The sequence below is a fragment of the Phodopus roborovskii genome, unplaced genomic scaffold (assembly GCF_943737965.1).
Source record: "Phodopus roborovskii unplaced genomic scaffold, PHOROB, whole genome shotgun sequence".
Taxonomy (NCBI): Eukaryota; Metazoa; Chordata; class Mammalia; order Rodentia; family Cricetidae; genus Phodopus; species Phodopus roborovskii.
Window position 1 is genome coordinate 837,884 of NW_026126470.1, and position 12,185 is coordinate 850,068.

Below are 12,185 nucleotides of genomic sequence, written 5' to 3' on the forward strand. Positions count from 1 at the left end.
TAATAATATGGACTAAAATATAGTCTTAAAACTGAAATAACCTGAGAGTAAGTAAGAACAGCCTGTTCTGACTGTAGTTACTTCCAGGAATGTCAGTGCTTGTTGGACTGTTTTACAAAAGCCCTTATATCCTAAATAAATTGTGGCAATTACCTGTTAAAATAATTGAAATAAACTTAGTCAAAAAAAAAAGTGCTCAGGAACCCATTTCCCATGAAGGGATACTCCTTTAGCCTAGAGACACCAGGGAGGGCCTAGGCCTACCCCAAATGACTTGACAGACAGGCCTCACCCTCCCTGGGGAGTGGATGAGAGATGGGATGGGGGTCTTCAGAGGACAGGGGAGAAGGGGAGAAAGAACTGGGATTGATAAGTAAAATAAGAATAAAAATAAATAAAACATACTGTTAAAAAAATAAAAAGAAGTCCTAAATCTTGTTTTATGTGCTGTTACAGAATACCACAGACTAAATAAAGTTTATCCCAGAGTTCTTTCTGCTCAAGGCACTGCTGTGCAGATAGGTCTTCCTGATGAATCATCACTCATGAGACTGCAAGAGGGTGCCAGAGTAGGAGATGGCAAAGCTACCTTTGGATAGTGGCATTCTTGCACTCTAAGAGGAGTTGATCTGCTGGTGCCACACCCTGCAATATTTTCAGTGGGACTTGGGTTTCTTCATGTGTCACAGAGGAGACAAATCCAACCAAACCATAGCCTTCTTCAAGAGAAATTTAAGCCATTTGAAAACTGCACTCATCAGTATATGGCAAATAAAATATGGTTGTTGATCACATGTATTTGTCATTTTCCCATCTCCCTCATCCCTTACATGCCATTGAGAAGATATGCATCTCAGGATGGGAGGCCTCCGGAAGAAGTTGACTACGGGAAGTAATTGTCCTCCCTGGTTCTCCATTGTGTTACAATATAGCCCATGACACTACTTCTCCCTTGGTAAATCTATCAGCCTAGTCAAGTGGTATTAATATGTCAGCACTGGATGGTTCAGCCTGTCAGTCAATCCTCTAGCATCACCAGATGGTGAATTCTTAGCCTGAACAGTCAGTACCCTGGGGATTCTGACCTGGGTGGAAACTGTGGCTATTTTAGCTGAAGTGGGGCCCATTCTCACCACAGCTGGGCAAACATAGAAAGTGTTCCATTAGGAGGAAAATGTTTTCCCCTTCGGCCTTTGGATGTTGCTGAGTTCAAACATTATACATTTAATAGCAGACATCTTCTGGATATTTGGTGTCTTTAATGTCCTAATAAATAACAGGCTGGCTCATTGGAGTCATGCCCCGTGGGAATCACTCAGGGGTATTTGTGTGAGCAGAGCTCTCCAGGTGAACAAGGGCATGCTCCCTAAATTCTGAGAGCTCATGTTGCCTGTGGGAACCCATGCTTCATCTGCCTGCTCACCATATGCTATCCTGGGGAGGGAGTGTGCTATTCTGTTCTGGAACAGGGATCATGAGAAACTGTGGCTTGTGATACTTGCAAAAGAATTATTACAGATGAGGAAATTCAAATTTTGAGGTTATTTAAAGGTTCAGTTTGTTGCCACTGAGGTTGTTCATGTGGCCCATGGATGGGACCTCTATCACAATATTATTTTCTCTATGACTTTTACAGTGCCATTTTTCTTTAGGGGTATCTTTACATGTTCATTGAAGTCAGTATTTTCCTTATGTTTTCAGACTTATATTTGTAAATCGCAGGTCGGGATGCTTTGTGGCTGTCTCTGGAACCATGTACTGTTGTTAATTCATCTCCTGAACATTGTGAGCTCTTTAACTTCACTGTCCTTGTTTATATTTCTCTTCAACATGTGTTTTATATATGTGGAGAAAGAGTTTCATTGGTAAGTTAGGGTTCACAATGTCCAAAGTGTTTGTCCTTATCTACACTGTGCCAGGCACCTTGCCACCAGTATCCGTCAACTTAAAAGAATTTGCCTAAGAGCAATTCTGGGAATGTTTGTAATGAATGACACACACACACACACACACACACACACACACAGAGAGAGAGAGAGAGAGAGAGAGAGAGAGAGAGAGAGAGAGGGAGAGAGAGAGAGATCCACACCTCATAGTGGTAATGTACTTCCTTCCACCCACCCACACACCTCACTCTGGTATAGTCTCATGCCACGGCAGAGCAGACCCTCATCTTCCTAACTGCTTTAGTTAACCTCTGCCACTCATGGAAGGTGGAGCAAGTATCTGGCCACTACAGAACTATCACGGTTAAATAAGGATCAGGATAAACAAATGGGCCGAATAGATGTTTATTCGGGGGGAAATAACTTACAACCTAGCAGATGAACACCAGGAAATTCCACCCGATGCTCTCCTGTCCGAGTCCTGCCAGCAAGAGAGCTTTTCCCGGCTTTCCCTCAGACCTCCTTCCACAGGTCACTTCCGCCCATGGCTCCACCCCCAAATGGGCGATGTCATGCCACAGAAGGACTATTTCACTACAATTCCCCTTTTAGTCTAAAGAAAAGATTTAGGCTTAATACAAAACTATATACAAAACAGTGAATAACAAGTGTGCTCTAAGAAAAGGAAAATCGAGAACAAAATGACCTACATATCTAGTCCTAGGGTGAAGGCATAACGGAGTTTACAATAGAGTTGTCCTAAGCTGGAAAACGTAAGTCTAGTACCTAATATATTTAACTAGGAAGAGAGAATAATAGTTGTGATAGTTTAATCTTCAACTTCATCAAGACCTGAGAAGGAAAATAACGATACTAGAGTAGACAGCAAGTGCGGATGGACAACTTCCAAAAGGTGCAGCAAGGATAGAAACAGCAAGCCACCTGGACAGTCACCCTAGGTCTCACAGCAACATTGGTACACCCAGTTTTGGCTAAGGCCAAGAGAACTTGACAGACCACAACAACAGCCGGGAGGTAGAATGGCTGTCTTACCCTGACTTGGCAAGGTCAAGCAGTCTTCTATATTTGTCTCCTGCAAGCACATAGGACTGCATGTCCAAATCAGTGGTAGGGGCAATTCTTTGCCCAACAGGCCATTAGCTGAGGTGAGAATGAACTCCAGCAGGAGCAACAACAGTGTCCAACATATTTTCGGGAAAGTGCACGGTGCTGTCAGGAGCAACAGTGTCTCATGTCAATGGAGTACTAATATTAAAACATTTAAATGCCATGTTCTGCATGTCTATGAAGTGATTGAAGATTAAGCATCTATATCTGACTAATCTCCTAGGTACAGGAAACATGAGTGAAGATAATCTGTAATACTCAGGAACTTAGCTAAAAAACTGATTAAAACTTCCCTGAGTAAAGCAGGCACAAATACTTAAACAATACAGAACTGGTAGAAGAAGTTTAAATACCATTGAATATTATTGAATGATAGTGACATTACGTCTTTGTACTCCTTAAATAGAACAGGAATTATCTTTTTTCTTTATGTAAATTTTTCACCAGGGAACTGAAGAGATGGCTCATTTAGTGGTTAACAACTCTTGCTATTCTTGCTGGGGATCTAATTTTGATTCTCAGCATCCACACGGTGCCTCAAAACTGTTAATTCCAGTTCCAGGAGATCTGACATCCTTTCTGGCTTCTGTGGGCACCAGGCATTTCGTATGCATACATGTAGGCAAAACACTCATAAAATAAAAGTAAACAAGTCTTTTAAAATTTCCCATTAGTATCCCTGGCTTTTAGGTTGTTATTATTGGCAAGCGAGTCCTGCTCTATGCTACATAGGAGCAGAAACAAGTGAACAATTGTCTCATGTCCTTTGCTTTCCTAGTCACTCTGTGGATATTGCAGAAAATTTGCTAAAACCGATAATACATAAGAAACCAGAACTTATAAAACTAGAGCCAGCAGAGTCATTTGAGCACCAAGCTTTTATTCCACAATTTGATTTTCCACGATTTGATTTTCACCCCCTAAAAGTCAAGGCGAATGGTGCATTATTGCCAAGGCTTAAATTAACGTTCTTAGTTTAAGAATTTAGTGGAATACAATCTATGCCCTCACTTATATTTTTGGAAGCTTTTGAATATATGATCACATATTTTCTTAATATAAAAATTTAAGATGGGCTATCTTGATAGCTCCTTAGTATGTTATACTATTGTATATACTTAGTATGTTGTACTGTTGTACAACATTGGAATGTTTTAACAGAGTGCATTTGAAACAGTGTTCTCTGAGAAAACTTGATTCAATGTGTGTGTGTGTGTGTGTGTGTGTGTGTTGAATGATACATAGTGCTAGACACTACTAAATCTAAGTCTACCAGTGCTGTAATGGCCACACACTTGGATGTCCTTCTATCAGAAGGAGTCTGTATAATGTGGTTGCAGAGCTAAGGAAAAGGGTCTCCTATCCTATAGTGTTATGATGCTATGCAGGAAGAGAGCTTCACTACATCTTCATACATAGATAATTTGTTCTGTTTCATTGCTGAATCATATCCCACTGTATGAATGAGCCATAGTTTGTTTATCCACTCAGCCACCAATGGATATTTGGGTTTATTTCCAATTTAATGTTGCTTTGGATGTTCTCATACATCCTTCACACAGATATGCTTTCATCTCTCCTATGTGTGATGGCTAGGAATGAAAATTGTTGGGCGTTTTGGTGTCTTTTGAGCTTTCTCCAGTTACACATTTAACTCTCATGATCCGAGTATATGAGACTTCCAGATTCTGCCTGACATATTATTAATTTATTATTTTGATCTTAGCAATCCTACATCATTGTGGTTTTAGTTTTTTTTTTCCCTTAGATTAACCATGCTGACCAAGAATTTTGACTTGCATATAATAGGACAAGGCACAGCGATGCCTGCTTAGTTGTGATGTTTGTAGCTTCTCTGTGTGTGCTGTGTACATACATTGTGGATAGCACATGTGAGGTACTTGTGTGTACACATGTCTAGGCTGAAAGATGATATCTACAGCTTCTCTGTGTGTCTGTCTGTCTGTCTGTCTCTCCCTTTCTCTTTCTCTGTGTCTGTTTGTTTGATATATGTATCATGTGGTACATGCATATGTGCATGTGTGTGAGCTATACCCGTGTGTGCACATGTCTAGGCTGCAGGATGATATCAACAGCTTCTCTGTGTCTGTCTGTCTGCGTAGTATATGCATATGTGCAGTACATACATGTGTGCGTGCGTGTGTGTGCAGTACCCACGTGTGTGCACATGTCTAGGCATGCAGAGGCTGGAGGATGATGTCTCTTGTCTGCCTCTACCATTTTCTGCCTCCTTCATTTGAAACAGGGTCTCCCTGAATCCACAATTTGCGTGGTTTTGGCTGGCTAGGCTTTCTGGCCGTCGAGTCCCAGTGATCTTCCCGTCTTTTCCCCTGCTCTTCTGCCAGCGCTGGGGTTATCATCACATCCAGTCATACCCAGATTTTTACACGAGTGCTAGGAATCTGAGCTCAGGCCTTTCTGCTTCAGTGGTTAGCAGATCCCTGGTAATCGTTGGTACCACACCACTGAGCCCTTTGATCTTCAAAGCCTAACGTAGAGTCTGACCTGTGGAGAAGACTCAGCAACCCTGGAGAGTAACACATTTCCATGTGCTTCTTGACCACTGTTTATCTCTTTTGGTGAATAATCCATTTGTGTTGATTAGCTTTTGCCAATTTGACACACGCTATAGTCACATGGGAGGAAGAAACCTTAACCGAGGGATTGCCTTCATCAGATTGGCCTGTGGGCATGTCTGTGGTGCTATTTTCTTGATTAACAATATCTGTGGAAGGGCTCAGCCCACTCTGGGTGACGCTACTCCTGATTAGGTAGTCCTGGGTTATAAAAGAAAGCAAGCTCACCACGCCAGAGACAGCAACTAGCGTTCCTCTGTGGTGTTTGCTTTGTCCAGTCCCTGCCCTGATTTTCCTCACTGATGGACTGTTACCTGGAAATGTAAGATGAAATAAATATTTTCTTCCAAAGTTTTTTTTTGGTCAGTGTTTTATAACAGCAACAGAGCAACAAACTAGGGTACTATTCAAACATGTTTAAACTGCTTTCCTTTTGCTTTCTTTTTAATTGTAAAGAATATTTTTGTATTCTGGATACAAATTCTTCACGGGACTTTTATTTTTCTTTCTAGGTTTTTAAAATTTTATAGCTTTAAATTTTTCTTTATCAAGAAGTGGGAGAGGATCTGGGATTTGGGGGAAGGGAAGGAATATGATCAAAATATATTGTGTGAAATTCTCAAAGAATAAATAAAAACATTATCTAAATGAATTGGAAAAAGATCAAATCTAATGTGCCATTATTTTAACTATTTTTCCTATACAATATCTGAGCTGGCAGGAATTGTCTAATTAGTTAAATATTTTATAAAGTATGAGTGTTTTACAGCAAGGTAAATGGCAGAGCATGTATAGAGACTATACTGTAAGCATACTGTACAGTATAAGATGAATACCGTAAGAGTACAAATGGGGGTATGTTGTCAATTCTTAAATGAGTCTTTATTTTATTGGTATAAGTATTACAATTGTTCTGTACAATTATCCTCAGTGCTCTGAGAAGATTTAGACCCAATCTTGCTATTTGGAATATTTATCATCTCTTCACAGGGTTTAAAACTTAAAACTTTGTGATCATATAAGCTAAGGCAATTCCTGTTGCTAACACTAATACATATATTTTGCCCATAAAAGCCTTTTAATATGATATAGGTTTTCTGTCTCAAGAGTCTTATCTTGACCAACATGATATCAACAACTTTGACTATATTATATACTACTTTGGAAAGTACAGGTGACTTCAAGAGAGATTGTGGAAAAAAAAAAACAAACTCTATTGAACATATTTTAATGGTGATTCCTTTCTCTGAGGTCAGTGACTGGACAGCTATAGTGGTTTCGCTAGATTTACCAAAGCATGGGTTTTGTTGGTGTTGTTTTTGGTGGTGGTTTGGGCTTGTTGTTTGTTGGGAAATTTAAGTACTTGTCCGTTACAGCTCTCTTCCTCCCCACCCAGCTGTAGAACTCCCGTGCCCCAAGGTTGATCAAAGAAGGTTGTTCTCATAACTTTCCGGTGTGCAGTGCCCATGCCTTGACCCCAGGTGTGGGTGGTGCATGGTTTCCTCCTATGCTTAGCCCATCCCCTGGCTTGGGTATATAAGCCCATTCATTGCTCTCGGTAATAAAATGCAGCGGCTTCCTCTTCATTTCTTGTGGCGGTCTGTTAAGTGTTTCAGTCCCGACACCCTCTGCCAAGCTTGGTACTCTGGCCGCTCGGGCACGGCAGTTGTTGCTCTGTTTGGGTGCTGCCTGAACTCTGGCACTCCACTGGTGCCTGAGGTGCATCCCAGCCCGCATTGTTCCTTTAAAGAACTGGGACTGTCCACAGTCCCCAGCAGCCAGCAGCCTCTCTTCTTTGTTTGGTCTGATGACCCAGAGCTCTTTGAACTGAAAGTGCAGTCTCCTCATTTTGTTTGGCTTGCCAGTCACATCCTCTGTTTTTAGTGCTGGAAGGCATATATTTATTTACCTTTAAAAATATTTTAAAAAGTAGGCTAATTCTAATTTTGCTTTGTAAGACATTTGATTTATTTATTTACTTTTAGAATTTCACAAAACTTTGAAATATTTAGAGATACTGTAGAGTGTTGGCAAATAGAGGATTAGAAGCCACTGTCACAGGTCCAAGAATGTACTTTGCCAATATGCAGCCTTTTCCAAGTCAGTCTATAATTACTTTCCTAATTAAAAAAATTTTTCTCACATGCATTAAATTGTTCTTCTTTTAGTCTGTTTTTTCTCTCTGTAATCCTGAACAAGAAAAATTTGGGCAAAATATTTGTTTATTTATGTTGTTTTGGTTAAGTTTATATTGTAGTGTATTGTTTTCTATTATGTCTACATTACTTGCCAGAACTCTATGACTAAATTCTGAAAGATAACTTCTGTTACATGAATTGGGCCCCAAATCATCAGGCATTTCCAAATAGTGGCCTTATGGCCACATGTGGCCAAAGACAGCTATGAATACAGACCATCCCAAAATCACAAACTCACTTAGTGAAGCACTTTGCATTTTTTTTTATAACTTGATGGTGCAGTTTTTGAGTGAAAACTTTGTAAAGAACAATATTATATTTCAGTGTCAAAAGGTTGAACATCCATGATAGAATCAAACTATAATAACCCATAGTAAAGGTTATTTATCAGTAAATATTAAAATTCATATGTCATGCACAGAGATATAGGCCCCAAATATTAGAGCCTTTAGGGTCAGAAGTATAAAGCGTCATCAAATACTAATAAACAGTAATTTGGGGGAAATGTTCATACATTCATTTTGAATAAATTGGAAAAGGTTGTTTAACCTTTTTGTTAGACACTGAGGATGAGTAAAGGATGTGGAGAAGGTCAACCAAAGGTGGAGGGATTGTATAATGGTCATGTGCAAAGATGTAGAGTCAGGACAAACAACATATTCTAGAATGTGGCCAAAATAAAATGCAGTATGTTGAGAAGTAATAATAGCAGAAGTAACGTATAGTAACATAACTCAGGGATCAATGGTTCTCAGCTTTCCTAAAACTGCAACCTTCGATACAGTTCTTATGTTGGGGTGACCTCCAACCTAAAATTACTTCTGCTGTTACTTCATAACTGTCATTTTGCTACTGCTATGAAATGTAATATAAATATCTGATATGCAGGATATCTGATATACAGTCTCTGTGGGGATCACAACCCACTGTTTGAAAACCACTGCTCTAAATGAAGAACAGAGAGAGTGGTCTTAAAATATTACATTTATGACAATTTTTGCAGTTGTATTTTTCTGCTTAAGTTACTCTTTTTCAGGACGTCTCTAGATATTTCACTCAGAAGAGTAGTAGGAACTAGAATTTTGGAGAGAGTCACTTCATTTGAAAAGTTCTATAACAATGATGTATTTCTTGGCATATATTGCTAGCAAAGAGGAGAAAGGCTGGGGTCCTCTGCCAGAGGAATTGACCATTTTGGTTGGTTGGTACTAAGTTTTACCAGTAAGAAACCGGTTCCTTGCACCATGTCTTGGTAATGCACATAAAGTGAAGATTTCTGGTCTACTTTGGACAGAAAAATAAAACTCCCCCAAACTGCACTTACCCCCTCAGTAACAAACCACCAAAACTTGGATCCCTCTAATTTGCTTTGTGTTTTAGTCTGTTTTATAGAGTAGTTAAGAACATTTTCTTTGATTTTAATGGTTGCCATCTTTTAGTCAGCTTTGCATCTGCACTATGCTCCCAAGAAGCAAAAAAGGTAGCATTTGTTCTTTTTATTTTGAAAAAAACTAATTTATTATGTTTACAACATTTTTGCCTCCATGTATTCCTGCATGTCAGAAGAGGACACCAAATTTCATTATAGACGGCTGTGAGCCACTATGTGGTTGCTGACTGGAAGAGCAGTCATTGCTCTTAACCTTTGAGCCATCTCCCCAGCCCCTCATTTGTTCTAAGGCTAATGCTTGTAATAGGCAAGGGTTGAGATGAAAAGGGGTCGATGTATCAGACACTCATCTTATATTTTCACCCTCAGGTAAAAGGCCAAACCTGAAAGTGCACATCAACACCACCAGCGACTCCATCCTCTTGAAGTTCCTGCGTCCAAGTCCAAATGTAAAGCTGGAAGGTTTTCTCCTGGGATATGGCAGCAATGTGTCCCCAAACCAATACTTCCCTCTTCCCACAGAAGGGAAAGTCACCGAGGCTGTAGTAGGTAAGGTATTTGGGTGGGTGATAAGAGGTACCCACTACAACAAGATGCCCAAATGTGGAAGATGAGAAACATTTCTTTTACAACCTTGGCTGAGTCCAATGTGGCAATACAAATCACCTTTGTAATTACTACAATCTAAAGCACAGTTCTTTATACTGAAGCTTTTTATTGTATGAAGAAATAATTGTCTTAACCATTGTTGAACCTGTAATCCTGCCCACATAATTGAATACATAAAGAAAAAAACCAACTGAAATATTAGGCATAGCCATTGTGGCATTATTTATGTAAACTAATTTTCCTTCTTGTTGTCTTTTCTTTCTTCTGGTAGAAGATGGCCACCATAGATTTCTGAATTTTATCTTTGGAAAGAAGTGTTATCTTCAGAAAGAAAATAAAACAGATTGCATTTAAAATTTTTAAGTAATTCAGACAAGGCAATTAAAGTTTAATATGAATTATGAAATAATGTATTTCTTTGAAAATGTTTTAATGATATAAAATTAGAGTTTCAGGATGTGAGCCATCTTCGTGCTTTTTCTGTGTGTGGGGGAAATGTAAATAAAATCCACTTAAGGGGTTAAATAGTTTGACAAGGATGATTCATGGTGAAAACTTTGAAAGTCTTTGCTTTGTTTCCTGCTAAGATGTTGCTTAAGAGGCAGTCTCTGAACTTCAGAAGCTTAATCCCGTGTTCTAGCACTTCATATTGGCTCTTGCCAATATGTGTAATGATAATGCCAAGATGAGTTGATTGTGTTCTTCTGCCTTTTGCTTTTCCCAGAGAAACCTCGGTTGCTCCTTAGTGCCAGCCAAGAGGTAATAGTGTTAATTAATGAGTAATTAGAGATGATATTGAGTCGTGAGTAACTCGATATTACATAAGGAAACCACTTTAAAACAAACCGAAGAGCTGATTAACCCCTGTGCTCTGAGAATTAGGCAGTGTAATAATAATATAATTAGACAAGTATAATAACCAATCCCAAGTAGAATTTGAGTTTGGATGTTTGTAAATATTCTCTGGTGTCTATCCAGTCTTCATTATGGGAAGTGACCAGAATACAAGTTCTTCCTCACATTGATAGCAGATCTATAATCCCCCCTTTTCACAGAGTATTAGAATTAATGCTGTATTTTTATAGACTTATTTTGTTATTTAAATGGAGAACCTGGTCATTTGTTAGCTTCCTTTATAGCAGGTGAAAGCATTATAAATAGTAGGTGGCAGAATTCAGATTATTAATGAACAGTGTGTGCAAAATCTAAAAAAAAAAAAATTCCAGTAACCTTCCATTGTTTTAATAATGAAGGTGGATCAAATGGACTGGGAACCCTTTTATTTATTCTTTTGGTCTCTGGCTTTTTATTGTGTACATTTCCAAAGTTAAGGGAATAATGTTGAAGAATGTCTTACTGTACAGCTTGAATACATATCACTGTGCTAATCTCCTTTTATGTGTTCATGTATACAGCATTCTGGAGTGTTTTAAAGCATAAAGAGATACACTTTTTTTATCAAGTATACATCACTAACAGATAAGACATAGTTTAATAATTCCATACTTAAATTATTGCATTTGGCTCTACAATATCACTTTATAGCTAGCTCATACTTAAAATTTCTCATGTGGTATTACAACTGTCTTTTTAGTACTGATCTGTTTGAATCACTAAATGTCTGCATATTGCATTAGAGTATGGATCTTAAATCTCTTCCTTTCCTCTTAGAATATCATTGGAACACCTTTTGGGTGGGTTGTCCACAGCCTGTATTTAACTGGCTGCTTCCCTTATGTGTTTTTCTTTGTAGTACAGAAGATAGCATATTGGATAATGGAGACAGCCTACATTTTAGGCAGGATTTATACTATTCTAAAATCTTCTCGTAATGGGTATTTCTATGTCCATTCTGAAGGAGGAGACTAAAGTTTATCCTTGCTATTTTTCAGAGAGCCTCTGGCCAGATAATAATCTTACAAGGTTTATATATTATCTATTCATCAATTTCCAAGAAGTTCAGAACCTGCTAAGACCAGAGATATGACTTAGATCCTAGTCTTTTGACAAGGAAATAAAAAATCTAGTAGTTTTAATCTGGGTTTTTTAAAAGACTGATTATAAGGAAGTGGTCCATTCTCAATGAACTCTGTGCCTGCTGGCACACAACTAGCTATCCAGTATTCTCCCCTCAAGAGCTGAGAGCTTAAATTTGTTGTGGAGTATTAATTGAAGATGTGCTACACTTTATGCTGTGGAATATTTGTCTAATGATGCACAGACATGTTACATTCTTTTATGTGCCATTCATTCAACTCTGTGAAGCTTTGTCACTTTGCCTGTTTAAAACACCTGATTGATCTAATAAAGAGCTGAATAGTCAATAGCTATGTAGGAAAGGGATAGGCAGGGCTGCCAGGAAGAGAGAATAAATAGA

At 38.7% G+C, this 12,185-nt stretch overlaps 1 protein-coding gene across 1 annotated transcript in view; it reads left to right on the forward strand.

Annotated features, from left to right (window-relative positions):
* The window catches only part of Abi3bp (ABI family member 3 binding protein), a 158,111-nt gene that overhangs the window by 2,633 nt on the left and 143,293 nt on the right, over positions 1–12,185 (forward strand). Inside the window, exon 2 of the mRNA XM_051191629.1 lies at positions 9,569–9,748. Within this exon, the coding sequence (XP_051047586.1) occupies positions 9,569–9,748 (180 nt within the window). The remainder of the gene's footprint in view (positions 1–9,568; positions 9,749–12,185) is intronic.